This window comes from Puma concolor, chromosome A2 (genome assembly GCF_028749965.1).
Source record: "Puma concolor isolate L17-30 chromosome A2, mPumCon1.1.hap2, whole genome shotgun sequence".
In the NCBI taxonomy this organism is placed as follows: domain Eukaryota; kingdom Metazoa; phylum Chordata; class Mammalia; order Carnivora; family Felidae; genus Puma; species Puma concolor.
In genome coordinates, this window is record NC_141668.1 from 89,028,941 (window position 1) to 89,048,548 (window position 19,608).

Below are 19,608 nucleotides of genomic sequence, written 5' to 3' on the forward strand. Positions count from 1 at the left end.
AGGGTTGATGGGGGGTGGGAGGGAGGGGAGGGTGGGGGATGGGTATTGAGGAGGGCACCTTTTGGGATGAGCACTGGGTGTTGTATGGAAACCAATTTGACAATAAATTTCATATATTGGAAAAAAAAAAAAAAAAAGATCTGGGGCCTGGCCTGAGACGTTAAGGAGGTCTGGCTATACTGTAGGCAATGAAGAAAAACTGAAGGAGGGGCGGCGCCTGGGTGGCTCAGTCAGTTAAGCATCTGACTCTTGATTTCGGCTCAGGTCATGATCTCACGATTTGTGGGAATGAGCCCACATCAGGCTCTGAGCTAACAGTGTGGAGGCTGCTTGGGATTCTCTCTCTCCCCTCTCTCTCTCTACCCTGCTTGCTCTCTCAAAATAAATAAACTAAAATTAAAAAAAAAAAAAAGAAGGAAAAAAAAATTGAAGGAGCTTAAAAAGGAGATAACCCACAGCAGGATAAAAACAAAAGGCTGTGGCTAAACACTGGAGCCAGGGAGGTAAACTTGTGAGTAGGAATGGGCAGCCCAGAAAATCCAGTAGTAGCAAAGCACGCTGTTACATGTTTGGCACATTTCATTTAAATTAATGCTCCTGGCAAAATTTCAGGGTAGGTAGGATAATCCCCATTTCTAACTCAAACACCAAGAGGTAGAGAGCAGCCCACTCAAAAGATGAGAAGGCAGTGACAGTGAGAAGAGAAAGAACCAAATAAATCCAAGAGATAAGAGGATGAATCAGAAAGACCTGAGTCTCTGAATGGTCCTGAACTTCAGACCATTTGTAAGGCAGGGTGGGGGATAGGTAAAAAAAAAAAAAAAAGGGGGGGGGGGCAGGATCCACAAACGACAGCACCAATAACTGAGTAAAGGAATTAGGGGAGAGCTAGTGTTTGGAGTACATAAGGTGGAATTATGACCCAGTGAGCTTGCGAAAGGGTTTGAGACAACAGGAAAGAATCCAAGCAGAAGTGCTCACGGACACCAAATGGAAATGATGACCCTGGGACCCAGGTTGCTTTGGGGGTGATAAAAGCGAAGGTAAGAGAACAGAGAGGTTTTCAGGGACCCGGGAGTAAAATGAAAGTGAAAAATGGGTTCACTGATCTGCTTAAACCTGAACAACAAATTTTCTCAAAGTTGTCTTTTCATGTGTCCCCATTTTCTTTCCTCCCATCCATTCAGGCTCTCACCCCAATCAATTCTGTTAATAGTTTTCTAGCAAAAAGCCATCCTCTCTCAACACGCCCTTCACCCCAACACACACAAAATCCAGTCTTCAGAAATGATATTTTTAATAGCAAATCTGATAAAACGAACAAAACAGAAAAACCCCCAGAAGATTGCCTTGGTTCTCAGAATGAGGGCAAAGGTCGGGAAGATGGTCTATGAAGGTGTTTCTAGCCCTGCCCACACTCTCCCCTACTTCAAACACAAGCCTTAATCTTTCTCAAATGCATCATGTTCCTACCTCGGGCCACCTATTGCTATCACAGGGCCTTTGAGCATGATTTTTAAAATATTGAGTACTCAGAGATATATCCCCAGGATTATGTACTACTGTGAAAGTGTTCAAGCAACACAAAATGTTGGTGCTATGTTGTCCCATTTCACACTATGCACTGTGAGTGTGAAACAATAAGAAAAAACCAGGACATGGAAACCTGAACCATCACAATCTGGACTTGGTTCATCTGGAGGAAAAGTACTGGCAGTCCATTCAGTGAACATGCAAAGTGACAAGGTCTATCAACAGGTGCTCCAGTGACAAAGTGAGCCTCGGCCAGTGGAGATGTATGGAGCCTGCCTGAGAGCTGGGTCACGTGAGAAGGCACCTCATCAAATCTGTCTTCTGGTCACTATGTAGTGGACGGTGACAATCTCACAACAGTCATCTCTAAACACCAAAGATAAAATGATGGGAAAACTAGGACTGAAGATGAGCAGGTTCTACGTATGGCCCTGCCAGTCACTAGCCCTCAGCTTTGCAAACTCAGACAAACCCCTTAACATATCCAAACTGGAGTTTCCTTAATTAAACACAGCAAATCTCCTCATTATTTCTGGTTATAGATCTCTCTCCAAATTTAACAATGTAAGTAAAAATTCAGCCTTGATCTCTGGCCAACAGTAAGTGAAAGGAGATGTGTGAACTCATGAGTTCAAAACTGGGTGAAGTTTACATCATCAGCATTATTTACATTATGCTAATTTTCATCCAATTTTAGGCACCATGAATGAATGGTAAGGTACACTGTTATTTTATGTGCCACTAAGAAAGTAACAATATCAATTATAATGTCACACATCATAGGATATAACCTATCAGTGGTGTTCAAATGTGCATAAAATGTCTGTCTTGACATTGATGAAACACACCAGTTTTTATATGGAAATATAAATTCTGGAAGAGGAGCAAAAACATTAACCTTGGTAATTAAATATAATCAGAACCACAATTAATTTGTGCACCCTCCTTTCCTCTGTGAACAGCTAACTTTGTGACCAACAGCTAAATTTGGACTAAAAAGCTAGAATCCAGAAGCAAATTTAAACAAAGCCCTATGACAACTAATATAAAATATAAATGCTCTTCGGGGCGCCTGGGTGGCTCAGTCGGTTGAGCGTCCGACTTCAGCTCAGGTCACGATCTCGCGGTCTGTGAGCTCGAGCCCCGCGTCGGGCTCTGGGCTGATGGCTCAGAGCCTGGAGCCTGTTTCCGATTCTGTGTCTCCCTCTCTCTCTGCCCCTCCCCCATTCATGCTCTGTCTCTCTCTGTCCCATAAATAAATAAACGTTAAAAAAAATTTTTTAAATATAAATGCTCTTCTTTAAAGAACAATTTGTGGGGAGCCTGGGTGGCTAGTCGGTTGAGCATCCAACTTCGGCTCAAGGTCACGATCTTGCGGTGCATGAGTTCAAGCCCCAGGTCAGGCTCTGTGTGGACAGCTCAGAGCCTGGAGCCTACTTCAGATTCTTGGGTCAACCTCTTTCTGTCCCTGCCCCACTCGTACTCTGTTCTTACTCTCTCTCAAAAATAAATATTAAAAAAAACAAAGAGGCCTCCACGGCTTCATAGTAAAGAATAATGTGTTACAAAAAGGACAACATAAATTCTATCTAGTAATTATCAACTACATTCTCGACATTTCTCTGAAGATTAAGTGCCTACTTAACAGGAGAGGAACTTACCCCAATGTCTCTAACCAAAGAGAGATCTGAACTGTGACATTTGGTGAAGACAAGTGTGCCAAGTACAAATATTTTATTTCAATAACTGCACACATGGGTAAAACGCTTTCAAAAAACAAGAACTCTCTATTTCAAAAGCAAATGTTTTACCCTTTCTTTCTTTGACATTCAAGATTTGCCAGCTGCGTAGAAGTGAATGCATTATCATTTTAAAAACTGAAGAAAAAATTACATTAGTACAATGTACGTTTGGGATTTCAACATACTCCTAAATCATGACATTGCAAATCATTATTCCTAAAGGTGACATTTAATAAATACTAATTGAGTGACTATCCATTACATACCAACAAAGATGCTGACATTAAATCTGGAAAACATTCAGAACTGTATTTTCAGATATCTAAAAATAACAGGAAATTCACAATTTTATATCTGTGGTCCTATCTATAGTGAAGAAAAGGGTCCTTTTAGTGCAATGCTAGATAACATAGCTAATGAAACTATTTCAATTCACTGAAATGTCTGCAAAGGGCTTCCATAGATTAAATTAAACTGTTTCCATCCTTCACATGCAATACAGGCTTCCCTTGAGACTGGTATTAACCCCCACATGCCTATCGGAGTCTGGTGGGAGGGTAGATATGTCCAAGAGTGAGAAGTACACTGGCTAATGAAAGGGAGAATGTTCTGTGGGAGGTATGTGAACCACATACATTAACAAAGAAATTACCACATTGTTTGTTTTCTATGACTTTTACTCACTTTGTTGACTTAACAACCAGTTTCACTAAAAAGCTAAGAAAGCAAAGCAAATAACTTAATATACAATACCTGGGAGCACACTAAAACAAGTTATGACAACTTTTAATAACAGAATATATATGTGCATACATGTGTCCATTTAGATAGATGTATATATAGGATAAATCTATATATCACACCAAATAATTTACCTTTACACAAGTGAAAAGAACATTAGTTGGGAGTGTAAAAGGACTCCACTTTTACCACTAACTACAGAGATATCAGCACAGGTAAAGTAACCTAACCTCTCTAAACGTGGGCTTCAGCACCTATTAAAGAGAACTCCTAAATATCCCCTTGAAGGACAGTAATGAGAAGCAATGACGTCATGGAGCAGTATCTCCAACCACTATCCAAATACAAATTGTTACGTTCAGTAGAAAAGTAAATCATGTGATAACTAGAAACTTTTGATCCAATTGAGTTGTTTTTCAAAATGAAAAGTAACACTTCAGAATTCTAGATAGATTTAAAAAGAGTCCTAAAATTTTTCTTTCCTTAAAAACTTTATGTTAAAAAAAAGTATTTGGGGGGCACCTGGATGGTTAAGTCAGTTAGGCATCCAACCCTTGATCTCAGCTCAGGTCTTGATCTCAGGGTTGCGCGTTCAAGCCCCCAGACGGGCTCTATGCTGGGCGTGGAAACTACCTTAAAAAAAAAAAAAAAAAAAAAAGTATTTTTATAAAAAGTCTAAGTTTCCTTACCCTTTATAATAATCAAAGTATTGTGTTTAAAAAAACTTCAAATCTGTCTTATAAAGTGTTCATCTGATTATAGACAGAAAAGTTACTTCAATACTTCAACAAATGATAAAGTTAATTCATACATCAGGATCCACAGAATGAAGCCTGCCCAGGTGGCCTGGCCCACAAATCTAAACTCAAGTCAGCCTGCACTTACAGGAAACCCATCAGGGAATCCTAACACACATCAGCCACAATCCTCCAACTCAGCTTAGCTAGCTTACCTTACCCTAAAAACAGGACCTGCTAGCCTTGTAAGAAAATCCCGACCTCCTTCCCAATCACGCACTGTTTCCACATCACCTCTTCTGTGCCCTATAAAATGGACTACTGCAAAAAATGTCTCACAAAGAGTGCTCCACGACTCCTGAAGCACTGTACTCCCCAGATCCATGGATTTTTTCTTCCCTTAAAGACATTGAATTTGTTATGAAATTGTGTTATTTTTGTCATTTGACACAAGTAATTCACAAAGAAATTCTACCTTAACAAAAGCACCGAGACTCAGAACAAACAATTTTGAGACGAATGAGTGTGGAACACACCTGACTCTCCGGGGTACAAAGTAGAGAACATGTTCTCCCTTCAAAACCAGTCAAGGACAACAAATGTTCTTGATCACAGAACACCAAAGGCTCTGAAAATCTTTGCTATTTGAGACAATTCAAAATACTGAACTAAAAGTCATTTCACAAGCTATTAAAAGATTTTAAGTCACTAAAATATGCACACTATAGGTGCCTCCTCTACAAGAAATTTTTTCCAATATGTAAATAAGAAAGCAAACGGTTTTTTAATGTTTATTTATTTTGAGAGAGAGTGAGGGAGAGAGAGAACCCCAAGTAGGCTCCACGCTGTCAGCACGAAGCCCAACACAGGGCTCAATCCCATTAACTGTGAGATCATGACCTGAGCCAAATAAAGAGTGGGACGCTTAACCAACAGAGGCACCCAGGCACCCCTCTAATAAATAAATATTTTAAAAAGAGAAAAAGATGCTCGCTCACATGCTCTCTCTCAAAATAAACTTAAAAAAAATGTATTAGAAAGCAAAGCTTTGATTAGAATTAGAAACAATAAACAAGGTGAGAATTAGAAATAATAAACAAGGCAGCTTAAGACCAAAGCCCATTTTATTTTTTTTAACGTTTATTTTTGTGAGAGAGCAAGAGAGACAGAGAGTGGGGGGGGGGCAGAGATAAAGGGGGACAGAGGATCCCAAGCAGGCTCCACGCTGACAGCAGAGAGTCTGACGCGGGGCTCGAGCCATGAGAGCATGACCTGAGCCGAAGTCGGACGCTTAACAGACTGAGCCACCCAGGCACCCCAAGACTATAAGCCCATTTTAAAATACCACCTACAGGGGCGCCTGGGTGGCTCAGTCCGTTGGGAGTCTGACTTCGTCTCAGGTCATGATCTCACAGCTGTTGAGTTAGAGCCCCGTGTCGGGCTCTGTGGGGACAGCTCAGAGCCTGGAGCCTGCTTCAGATTCTGTCTTCTCTCTCTCCGCCCCTCCCCTGCTCACACTCTGTCTCTCCTTCAAAAATAAACATTAAAAAAAATTAAAATACCACCTACAGTAATACAACTGGAACCCTTAGGATAATCATACTAAAACGGCATGTTATGGCAAATTGAGAAAGCATGCATAAAGAGGTATATTTAATGAAACGACACGGTTATCACCTCAATTTCTTAAAAATAACGCAAATAAGTGCAGTCATCTGTTATAGTCAGTAACACCTGTATGATATAATTACTTAATTGAAAAGGTTGGGGCTGGTGGGGAGGAAAAGACTAACTTGATGGTTAAGAAACTAAGAAGTATATCCTAAATCTGTTATATGACCTTAAGTGCTCATTTACTGTTCCTTAAGCCAAGATTTGAACAAAAATATTCTTTCAAATGTGGCCTCTCTCTCTCCTGTCTCTCTCTCCATCAATTATGCAAAAAGAAAGCTTTTTGTTTTTTAAAGTATAACCCATAAAGAACAGGAATGGAGAAACTGGTCTTCATAGCTCCTGGATAGAAAGGAAGGGGACTGAGGGGGAAAGCACTCTCTTTTACTTCTGACTTCAGTTCTGGTTCCAGCTTTTACTGTACTGAGCTTTCTTGACTTACAACAGGGTGAATCCCGATAAACCCATCCTGAAGCTGGAACTAACTCAGATCAAAAATGCATCCAACACACCTAACCTACCCAACATCACAGGCCTACCTTGCATGTGCTCAGAACACTTAGTCTACAGCTGGGCTACATCATGTAACACAAAGCCGGTTTTGGAATAAAGGGCTGAACAGCTCATGTATTTATTGACTACTTAAAGTGAAAACAGAATGGTCGTGTGGGGACAGAATGGCTCTAAGTGTGTCGACTGTCCACCCTTGTGATCATAGGCCTGACTGGGAGCCTGGGTACTGCCAAGATCATACCATGAACATTACCTTGGAACAGTTCAAAATTCAAAGTGTGGTTTCTACTGAATATGTATGGCTTTTGCATCACATGAAGTTGAAAAACCAAAAGTCAAACCATAGTAAGTCGAGACTGCACTGAATTGTGTAACATTTTTTTTTTTAAGTTTATTTATTCTGAGAGAGCAAGTGAGAGAGAGCAGAGGAGGAGCAGAGAGGAGGAGGAGCAGAGAGAAGGAGAGAGAAAATCCCAAGAAGGCTCCATGACACCAGAGAGGAGCCCTGACTCAGGGCTCGAACTCACGAACCAGATCATGACCTGAGCCAAGATCAACAGTCAGACATTTAACTGGCCGAGCCACCCAGGCACCCCTGAATTCTTTAACACTTAAAAAGTCACTATCTTTGAGATTCACTTTCTCCATCTGTAAAATGAGAGGCCTGGGCCACACCTGTAAGGCCCCTTCCACCTCCCTGATTCTAACAGCCGGTGGCTGCACCAGAGAGCCTGCTCAAAGCCACAAAAGAGCTGTCCCCTCTAGCGTGGCTACTCCCAAGCCACGTGCCCCTCCCAAGTTCTCCTCCCTGGTAGGGAGGTTCCCCTCTAAAGTTAGCTCAGATGCAGCCACCTTCCCAGGCTGGGTCAACAAGGAATAAGCACAGCATTTTTCATCTGAGAACAGCAAGGTTAGCTCCTTGGAGAAAGTGTAGTTTCATGGGTTTATCAAGCAGACCAGGAGATTATTTAGAGCTTAAAATCTTTCAGGAGAGATTTCACAACAAATCTGATAATCAAACAGCCATTAGATTTCCCACCTTATAATAAGATTTCAGATATAATTTGTAAGGGCCTATATACTTAAATCATTCTCAGAGTCATTTACCAAACATGGTGTGAATGTCTACTATGTCTAAATTCTAGCTTTCCAGGTATGGTGGACAATACAAGCCTCTGACCTCCAAGCATTCAGAATCCTTTAGGGGGGAAAAAACATCATAAGCAACCATATAGATTTTGGAGAAACAGGTTTACAGAAGTGTCAGCTATGAACACCGAAAACTATAGTTTTTAGTATAAGGCATTTCCATAAGAACTGGCCCAAATTCAACTGGTAAGGAATACTTTTCCCTATATGCCACGTGGTTCACACAGGAAGTTCTGTGACCCCAGGATCAGGGATGCCAAAGACGCAGATAAAAAGGTTAATGACAAAAACCAAACCACTAGTGGGGGTTTTTACAAGGAGGCAAGGCCCAGGGCACTACTGAGGTCAGACCCTGTTCAGCCCATCTCCTGACAGTATAACATCAGGTTCAAAGTAGCATCATATGACATCCCCAAGAGGTCAACTAACAGAATCAAGTTCAAAGGAACTTTGAAATTCTGTAAGTTCAACCCAGTATATTTTCAGAATACTAGGAAGTAGGTAGTAAATTATAAAAGCACAAAAAAATGGATATAATTAAAATATACTTGGGGTGCCTGGGTGGCTCAGTCGGTTAAGCATCCAACTTCGGCTCAGTCATGATCTCACAGCTCGTGGGTTCGAGCCCCGCGTCGGGCTCTGTGCTGACAGCTCAGAGCCTGGAGCCTGCTTTGGATTCTGTGTCTCCCTCTCTCTCTGCCCCTCCTCCGCTCATGCTCTGTCTCTCTCTCTCTCTCTCTCTCTCTCAAAAATAAACATTAAAAAAAATGTTTTAAATTAAATATACGTGCATCAGATACCAGGAAAAACCACATTACTAGGAAAAGGAACATAAAAAATTTAAAACATTTTAAAATAAATACTTCCGAGTTTGTCATCTCTGAGTCTTACAGTTTCCTTGTCTGGTGCCCATTCACTGTGATACTGGACAAAATGTACATAAAACGTAGCCTAGTGTCTGGCACACAATAAGCCCTCAATAACGGTAAGCCACTATCTTATTATATTCTAAGCACTTTAGTGGAATACATATTTGATTTTTAAATTTCTGCACTTATAAGATATGACAGCAGAGAGTAATGGCATGAATAAACTGAAATGAAACTCTGGAATGTGTTTTTGTTCTTATATTTGAGTAAAAATAAGTCCCGGTCTTCCTGGAATTCATACAACTCAGAACAAAAATGAAACCATGGTTCTCCAAAGGATTCCTATGCAATCCCATAGCCCCTTATGGCCTCAGCAACTCTCTGGATTTACCAGAAGACTTTTCATAAACCTTGAATAGTGTCCTAGCTCTGAAAATAGTAATCCTCTCCACCCTCACCCTCCTTATCTCTCTTTCCTGCCCCCAGGGAGAAAAATGTGCAAACTCATAATACTAACAGTGGCCACACCTACAATCAGCACCTTCCCCAGAGCTTGAGCCCCATTTACGAGAATTCTTTGGCTCAAAGGACTTCCCACCATAGGAGCCCGTAAAATAAGCAAGCATGGCCAACTTTGGCTAAATGTCCCCCCAAAGCAATTCAGCGTCTTGTATCTCTTACCCAAGTGATGACTAATCTCAGTGCTCTGCCACGTCCCCTTCTGGTGGTCAAAACAGGTTATTAAGAAAGGATGTGATCTCCAGTATAACTGATAGAGAGGAGTCCCACGTTGTTACTTAAGTATTTCCAAGCCACCTGAGTACAAAGACTTCACCCTGGGATTCTCAAGGCTGGCTACACATCAGAATTACCTATGAGGGCTGTTAAACTATACCTGAGTTGGGGCACCCAGGTGGCTCAGTCAGCTGGGCATCCGACTTGGGCTCTGGTCATGATCTCACAGCTCATGAATTTGAGCCCCACGTTGGGCTCTGTGCTGACAGCTTGGAGCCTGGAGCCTGGAGCCTGCTTTGGATTCTGCCTCCCTCTCTCTCTGCCCCTCCCCTACTTGTGCTCTGTCTCTCTCTTAAATATAAATAAACATTTAAAAAAAATTTAAACTATACTTGAAGCTACTGAATCAAAATGTCAGGTGGGAGTTCCCCAGATAGTTTTTAAATTTTTTTTTTTCAACGTTTTTATTTATTTATGGGACAGACAGAGACAGAGCATGAACGGGGGAGGGGCAGAGAGAGAGGGAGACACAGAATCGGAAACAGGCTCCAGGCTCCGAGCCATCAGCCCAGAGCCTGACGCGGGGCTCGAACTCACGGACCGTGAGATCGTGACCTGGTTGAAGTCGGACGCTTAACCGACTGCGCCACCCAGGCGCCCCCCCCAGATAGTTTTTAAAAACTCTGTGGGTGATTCCAATATAGGCAGGGTTAAGAACCACTACTTTGAATTAGTCATTGGCACAGAGGTAGGACAGGCATCTAAGAAGGACCAAAGGGACTTTCTGATACCCCTGAATTTATGCTAGCCTAGCAACTGCCAACAATAAAGCCTACTCTTCCTCCCTGTCCCACACTACAAGTTGGGGCGGGCGGCGCATAATCCCCAAGATGACCACACAGCACGAGGACTGGGAAGACCACAATGCTAAGGACAAAGGTTGATAGGTCACAGACTTGTATTCAGTCCAGCTGGGTCACAAATTTGATTCTGTGCTCCCAGGAAGCCAAACCAAAAGAAAAGGAAACACAGTCAGTGGTGATTCACGTTGCCTATTGTAACCCAAAGTAGCCTATACATAAGGAGTGCCCAATAATATTTACTGAATGAATAAATGAAGAACGGGAGTATAATTGCCTAATTACTCTTCACTAGGACAGAGTTAATTGTTTTTGAAAAGACTTGTTGGGAATCAAAATTATAGGAGAAGCAAAAGTAACCAAAGGACAGTGAGACAAAAAGCCAACAGAGGGCATTCCCACTACTAATTACAGAAAGAAAAACTGAAAAATCCCAGGGAATTCCTGAGGTCTTGAGTTCTATGCTGGTAAAGTTGTGACCCAGCGGTAAAGACTAGAAGATGCCTACCATAAAATCTAGTCCCCTCCCCCCCTTTCTCTTCAGTAACAGAGCCTCAGTTTCACTTATGGTTACTAGCTCTGCGGCACCTAAATGACTACCTTTCCCACCTTTCCAACTAGGGATCAGCCATATTAACGACATTTTGTGATTCAAGCAAAAAGAAGTCTCACGTGATGCTCTGGGAGTCTCCTTAAGGGAAAGGGAGACATTCTTTTTGATTCTTCCTGCATCTTGCTGGCTGGAGCCACCGTGAGCCATGAATATGAGGGCGATTCCTGGGAATGGCACAGAGGTCTAAAACGACTTCGGGGGCCCCCCATAACAAGTCTGGACTTTCCAACTCTAGGCCTCCCCAAACGAATCCCAACTGAGACAATAACCATAGCTGCAAAGTTCAGGGAAGCTATGAAAACACAATCCTTCATAATACAACCTTCCTAATCCAAACGTGGGTACCCCGAGCAGCAGAAATGACCGCTACTGTTTTTCGCCGTACTTACTATGTGCACTTACTATGTGCCACTTTAAATGTATTTGTTATCGTGTTCGAGCCTCACAACATTCCCAGGGGGCAGATATTATCCTTATGTTAAAGGTGAGGTCACAAAAGGTTTACAGAGTTTAACAGTCTGCATAAAGTGAAAAAGCTGGTTAACAGCTAGACCTGGAGATCCAACCCAAGTTGAATCAGATTCCAAAGTCCATGCTCTTTCCACTCATCATGCTGGATCTGCAAGGAAAATCCAATACATTTATCTAGAACAGATACCAGTTTCAAAGTTAGCAACCTATAGCTAACAGTTAAAGGCTCACAGACAGGCTAGCCTTTTTTTGCTTTCAACATTGTCCTTTTTTGTCCCTTTCAAAGTCAAAAGCACTTAGTAGTTCCCTGATAAGTTCCCTTATAAATATAACTGCCCTTTTAATTTTACAGGTAGAGGATTTCAAATGATGTGACCCATTTAATTACTGAACTGTTCTCATTTAAAGTTACACTGTGTGAGGGGCGCCTGGGTGGCGCAGTCGGTTAAGCGTCCGACTTCAGCCAGGTCATGATCTCGCGGTCCGTGAGTTCGAGCCCCGCGTCAGGCTCTGGGCTGATGGCTCAGAGCCTGGAGCCTGTTTCTGATTCTGTGTCTCCCTCTCTCTCTGCCCCTCCCCCGTTCATGCTCTGTCTCTCTCTGTCCCAAAAATAAATAAACGTTGAAAAAAAAAAAAAATTTAAAGTTACACTGTGTGGGTGCCTGGGTGGCTCAGTCAGTTAACCATCTGACTTTGGCTCAGGTCATGATCTCACAGCTTTTGGGTTAGAGCCCCACGTTGGGCTCTGTGCTGACAGCTCAGAGCCTGGAGCCTGCTTGGGATTCTGTGTCTCCCTCTCTCTCTGCCCCTCCCCCATCAAAATGAACAAACATTAAAAAATATTTTTTAAATATATAAAGTTACACTGTGAAGAACCAACAACAAATAATGAATTTTTTATATATTTCTATACTTCAGCCATATAAACAGAAACTACACGAGGCCTTGAAGAGCTTTTCCTTGCCTTGAAAAGATGTCTTTGAGTCCATCCAGCATATAACCACCTAGCATCTTACCCTTCCAACCAAGAAGAATTGTTAATCAAGTTCCATGAAGACACCTTCAGGCATGGGGATCAATGTATCTAGTGTGCCCAGGGCTTTCCCAGTTTCAGCATGGAGAGTCCTACATCCTGAACTTCCTCAGTCCCAGGAAAACCTGGAGGAATAGTCACTCTACGGCCTCGGGGTACCATATAAATGCATAGTTAGGTCTTCAATAAGACTTGCTAAAATGTGAGCAGTTGGGGCGCCTGGGTGGCTCAGTCGGTTAAGCGTCCAACTTCAGCTCAGGTCATGATCTCGCAGTTTGTGAGTTCGAGCCTGGCGTCGGGCTCTGTGCTGACAGCTCGGAGCCTGGAGCCTGCTTCAGATTCTGTGTCTCCTTCTCTCTCTGCCCCTCCCCACTTGTGCTCTGTCTCTATCAAAAATAAATAAAACTAAAATGTGAGTTTATAGTAAATTGGAGATGACATTATAAAATATGATATTAATATATTTAAGCAGCTAAGCAAAAAGGAATTACAAAGGTCTACATATTCATGCTTAACCAAGAGAATATTGCTGACAACATCAAAAGGTTGTCAAACTCTTCATTGTGATTTATTCAAACATGTCTACCAGCATTCATATTTGCCAGTTAAAAAAACAAGCTGAGAACAGCACATATACAACATGTGTATACAACGAACAGTTCATCTACACATAAAACTGAGACACTATATGGGCAAAGAATGACAGAGGAATCAACTTCCATCCAAGAATGTTAAAGTACCTCATCTCTGTGAAATGGTGAAGCCTAATTTTGAAGTTTTGGCTTTGTGGTTATCATGATTGGCTAAAAACTCTTGCAAGAGTAGAAACAGGAAATCTGTAAATTAAACACGAGGTACACACTTCAGTCCTTTCGAACTTGAACATTCCATGACTCAAGTTCATCACTGTGTGAACCCCTTTACTTTACAGGTGAAGCGAGTCAGGCTGGAGAGTTACATGACATTCAGAGGCTCCAGCTCTGCCTGGTGATAGAACCTGGACTACTTATGAGCCATGCTCTCATCGTAATTATATTTAACAACACTTGGATCAGAAGAGCAATGATCAGAATAAAAAGATAAAGGACACATTTCACCTCATGCAGGATATTTTACTTAGTTTAGCTCATAAACAGATAAATGGGCCTTAAGTTTTTTAAAAAGGGAGTCTAGAAACTTTTCAACTGTCCTTAGTTACTTCAACCATCTAATAGCACCATATTCTGAATAAACGCACAGTACTTCTTTTCACAAACTCTCCAAACAAGCCAAAGGAATGAACACAGTAACTTAAAAAAGAGAACAAACATCTTTGTAGTTTGAAGAACTACAGAAAACTTTCCAAACCAATTACTGCGTGTTGTCCAGATGTCCTAGCATCAGTCTTGTAAGCAAAGCAAACAAGCATCTGACCAGGGTAAGGAGTGTCAGGAACAATCAGGAAGCTTGGTGTTTCTTTATTCTGACAACTTTACTTTCAGAAATAAGAGAGATTTCAGAAGAGCATAGAGGTGTACGGGCACTTCCTTTCGGTCAACGTGTTACTATTCCTTAATCTGGGAAGACCCCCAAATAAGATAAACATGAAAATCTGCCTTCAAGGGAAAAAATGGATTGTTTTAGGTAACAGGTACATACGGAGTTATTTCTCAATCACACTTGTGAATTTATGCTGATCCATCTATAATCCAGTCCTGGGCCTCTTTAACCAGTGATACTGACCATTCACAAACAATAGGTTTAGGGGTACAATCTGTGGCTGTGACGCTGACCAGAGCTTGCTGAGCAACACCACTCTACCTTGGCTTCATTAGCACACCTTTCTGACAAGAGGCAGCAGTGGATACTACTACAGAAGGCCAGAGCTGCTGTGCTAAGGGACCTTGAGAAACCACTAAAACTTCCCAGCTCGCAGTTTCCTGTTTGCATCATCTGTAGAACGACGTTAATAATTTCACACACTGTAGGTCTACTAAGTTAAACTAAAAATACATAAATACATGAAAGGGCTTTGTAAGTCATAGTTATAATACTTATAATACATTATTTCACCACCTGAGTTGGCAAAAGACTATTTCTGACATAACCAAACCGACCCTGGGGTCATAGGAGTTCATACATAATCTATCACAAAAGTCTGTTAATAAAATATTTAAATACACAATAAATAGTTGTAAATTCAAAAGACAAGTCCAGCAAAGCACTAACTATAAAGAGATAGGCAGGCAGAGATAGGTAGAATTCTTCAGTATTATAGCAGTTAGAATGGTTTATTACTTGGGCCTTATGCTAGAAATCACGAGGGATTTTTCTTTAATGCCAATTTTATACATGCTCTCACAGGCCTTCAGCATAAAGATGCTCGCTCATTAACCACTACTTATGTGCGAATATGGCTCCCAAATACTTCTTCAATGCTACCACTTTTTACTTGTGTGCTTTTCAATCTAAAATGCCAGATCAACACAGCCTCCCAGCTATAGCCATATCTTATTTACATAAAGAGTAGAATGGCATGGAAAAACCCACCACATCCACAGCCATCTACCACTACAAAGAAAAAGCAGAATGAAACACCTTCCCAACAGAGACAAAATGTTCCCCCTCAGTTTCCCAAACTCACCAACACCAAAGGAACATAAATAATACCGTTTTCAAACAGAGGATGACTCTATCAACTAAAACATAACCAAAACCCTACGTTGGAATGCTTACATTAAAAGGTCCTTCATACAATTATCCTTGGACTACTTTAAAAATTAAGTTTTGCAATATGAAATCGGTACAACTTAACTTGGAATTGTGAGTGAAAACAAGGTATGAGAAATACATTAAGTATTTTTCCTCTTTTGGAGACTTACCGAAATTCTTGCAGCAGGAAAGCCTGCAGAATCTAACAAAAAATTTCTGAAAATTGGGACTATATTTTCAGTTAACCCAAAACAGTCTTAAGCGAAGTCAATCTCTCTTAAATACACTTGCCGTAATTTCTCTCACAGACCTGATGTTTTCTTGCAACAACATCAAACTATTGTGGGATATGGGTAATCTTTTCCTTTTAAAGATTACATAATTTCTTCCTAAATGGTATTGATGTCCGAGGCTAAATCAAAAACACTAAAATAGAAATAGAAATGCTAGATATCCACTTTTAAAGAGATTGAAACTGTTTAATTTTCAGAGAGTTGTATCTCAGGAGTGACTCTCAATAAATTACTCAGAATTATCAAATAGCAAACACTTCATGCTCAGGCCAAGTAAAGGAGGTGAGTCATATTCTAACAGTAAAGGCAAGGACAAGAACTAAATGACTTTTTAAAGGTTAACTTTTCTCATTCTCTTAATACTCTCCAGGTTCGGTTGCCGTGTTGATATCAGATCGTAGCCCGAGGAAGCATATTTATCCCAACTATCAGCGCCCCAGCGAGTTCTATCCCGGGGGAGGGGGGGGGAGGGGGGGACCGCCCGCAATAATACCCAACTTAAGAAAACAACCACAGAACACAAAACTCAGAAAGCACCAGCTTCCACCACCCCACCCCACCTTGCTCCTTTCTTCTGCTATTCCATCCGTGGTTCATTGTCAAGACAAAAGCAAAGAAACCTGTTGGAATGAAGTTTTCAAAGATAAATACCCTATATGAGGCAGAAATAAGTTGCTGTAAGAATGCTGTCGACCCATTCATTTACATACAGCCACAGAAAATACACCCACATGTATTTCGATCAGCGAAGATGTGACCTGGTGATTTGAAGAGAAGATGGGATCTAAAACAAGTCCCAGAGACGGCTACTTTCCCAAGAGAAAAAAAAATAATAATGTGGCTCTTCACCCAGGCAGCTTCAGAGACGCGGGCTCCGCAACTCTAGAGGTGCAGAAATTCAAACGAACGCCTGCCGCTCACAAGTACAGCATCTCCAGGACGAGGCAGGGCTCGGCCCCGGTAATCCCACCCACTGCGCGCTCCACTTCGCCGAGCAGTCCAAACGGCCCCAGGCCGGGGTGTGCTGGCTGCCCCACCCAGAGGCCGAGGGAGAAGCGAGCCGCGAAAAAGATACGCGGGCGGGAGAGCGAGCGGGAGCGCGGAGCTCCGGGAGCTACAGCTCGAGGCGGCAGGGGGGCGGGCTCACCTGGCGCGGGGGGCGGCTGGGCGCGCGCGCCGCCGCCGCTGCTCCCGGGCTGCGGGCCACAGCGCCCCCGGGCACAGCACCCCCGCGCGGAGGGAGGGGCCGCGGCGGCCGGCGCCCGGGTTCCGCCGCCCCCGGCCCCGGCGCGCCGGCTCCGCCGAGGGCGCCAACAGCTGCAGGCAGCGCCTCAGCGCTCGTCGCCTCGCCATCCCGGGGGTGAGCTGTACCCACAGGCCGAGGCGAGGTTCGCTCCACGTGGGCTGCTCACTCACTCGTTGTGACCTTTGAATCTGACAGCTCTGCCAGCGGTAGCCCCCTACGGGCCGCCGCTCTGGCCTTTACAAGATGGCCGCGCCCGTGGACCCCAGTGCCGAGGCCATCTTGGTAAAAGAGGCGCCGCGGGGCCCGCGCTTAGCGCCCCCTCGGCCGGCCCGCACCTCTCGAACACTCTGCAGAAGCCTTTTTTTATACAGGATTGGTTACCCTGACCTAAATCAATAGCCAACTTTCAGATGCATGAACAGGTTCCTAGATACCGGCCCTAATTGCTGAGACTAAATGGGATTTAGGTGGCATCTCACAGCCGTTGCAATTGTAGTAGACAAGCACTTGGTAGCAGCATACTTACAACCGATGGTGCCATGAGCCTGGAAGCGAAGAAACTAATTTGAAGTGTGTACAAGAGGTGTTGAATATTAATGGCAGTACTGCCTGGTCACGGTGTGCTCATTACTTTTTAAAGCGATGTCACAGCCTACTGGTACACACAGTTCTTGGTTTTTTGTTTTGTTTTGTTTTTTTACACTCTCAAGATGATGACTAAAGAGCATGAAACTGTGATTCTGAGTTTCTCCCAGGATTTTCTATTTAAACTGCAGGATGATATTAGCTGTTTCAAGAAGTAATTTATAAACAGGTTGAAATCAGGTTGAAACAATTCAACAGCAGGTGGTTGGGCAAAAAGATTGCTTCATTCAGAGTCTTCTGTTCGTGTCCATGGTCCTCCGGGACTTGAGGGGTGGGGTGGGGTGGCATGTCCTGTTGGGGAAGAAACGCCACACAGGGCCCAAATGCAGATAGGACTGCTGGAAAATGCAAACCAAATTACTTTACTATTTGCAAGTGAAAGTGGACCTGTAATGCTGTAGGAATACACGGATAATGTCAGTGTGGACTTTTATTCCCTCAACCGAGCTTGCACAGTTCCCAAATGTTACTGCCTGAAGTGTGATTTAGAGCTGGTTGTGCCTGGGTGGAGCTCAGACAGCACTCAGAAGCTGGTACCTGAGGTGCGAAAGGAAAGGAAGAGAGCTACAAACCAAAATTGTGAGTTAAAGTTATGCTCCGAGGTTCTTCACAGTGCTTCTGGCTAAGGAATGTAAAAAGAAGCTTGTTGTTCCCCTCACTTTTTATGAAGATGTCCAAATATACAGAAAATAGATATGCCTTTTTGTTATACCCATTTGAATAAGTTGCAGACATCAAAACTTGTCACCCCTAAATACTTCAGCCTTCCTCTGCTAAGGGTAAGGACATTTGCTCCAGAATTAGAATACCATTAGCACACCTGAGAAAACAATTCCTTGATGCCATTCAATATTCAGTCCATATTCAAGTTTCTAGGATTGTCCCAAGAATGTCTTTATAAACCCCTTCCCCCCACCCCCCCCACCCCCGCCTCTGAACTAGGATACTGTCTAGGCTCATGTGCTGCATTTGCTTACCATGCTTAAGAAGCAATTGGAAACATTGACTTGCTAACTCTTCTCTACATATACTTACAGATACTATGAAGAGACAAATGTTCACAAGGTGTTTTTCCTTGAGGACAGGTAAGCACCTCTCTGTAAATCAGTGGAATCTAAGAGGAACAAACAGTCTTTTACCACAACATTGAAATGGTAATTGAAGCTGTATTAATTAAGGAGTAGTGTTAATGCTTGCTTAACTCCTGGAATACTACATAAACTTTATGGATTGTGTTGCAGTCTCTGTCAGCTCAACTTCTAAAGCTTAATGGTTGGATTTTTTTCTAGACCATGAAAAGAAGCTGATTAGTGTAACAATTTATATTACTCCAGGCAAAATTTCTCGTTAGCCCTGCTTCCTGGGATCGGGCAAAATGAACACTGCACCCTCTGCATTTTAACTCATGGCTTAATTTTAGATCTTGACTTGCTGAACGAGTTTTATTTGTCCTTCCCTCTTATGCCGCCCCTAGGAAGTCAGGCACTTTGCACATAATGATAACTATTTGTCTTCTAAATTGTTACTGTTAACAACAAGACATCAGGCCCCAGATGGAGTCACTCATGCTAAGCTTCACATAGCCAAACTGAGAATTTGTTTTTTTGCCTCTCAGAAATGGGATCTTAAACCAACCAGGAATCACCTGGGCAGCACTATTAAGATCATCCACCTTAATAGAACCTGCCATCACCTAAAGGAAAGGGACCTTGACACACGGATCCACTTTTTCTTTGTGTAACTTCTTTGAAACCCCTACAGACACATAAAGACGAATGGAAATTAAGACGGTCACACTAATGCTTCAGCAAGGCTTGACTTTAAACTGTACGTGTTTTTCTCTTCCTTATTCTTGAACTCTCTCCCTCCCCTTCACTTGTTTTTCTGTAGAATCCTTTGTTCCAGGAACTCAGTAAAGGTGTTGACATCTTGCTAACCTCGAGGTACACTTAGTAAGGAGTGGCTCCGGTGGCCAGTGCTGGTTTGATGCTAGCTAGAATACAATGAGCATGGCTGGAGGCTCATACCAGATACCTATGGTAACCATCTAGATGCTATATTTCACT

General features: G+C 42.6%; 1 protein-coding gene across 6 annotated transcripts in view; it reads right to left on the minus strand.

Moving 5' to 3' along the window:
* The window catches only part of NAPEPLD (N-acyl phosphatidylethanolamine phospholipase D), a 47,071-nt gene extending 29,888 nt beyond the window's left edge, over positions 1 to 17,183 (minus strand). The window contains exon 1 of one of the 6 annotated variants that reach the window (XM_086696870.1): positions 16,799 to 17,183. In XM_086696870.1, coding sequence (XP_086552996.1) covers positions 16,799 to 17,004 — 206 coding nt within the window. In that variant the 5' untranslated portion in view covers positions 17,005 to 17,183. Of the gene's footprint in view, positions 1 to 4,538; positions 4,650 to 16,302; positions 16,322 to 16,382; positions 16,777 to 16,798 lie in introns of those variants that run through there. The other 5 variants (XM_086696869.1, XM_086696873.1, XM_025929838.2 and 2 more) reach the window with 5 other exon arrangements.
* Between the last annotated feature and the right edge of the window lie 2,425 nt (positions 17,184 to 19,608).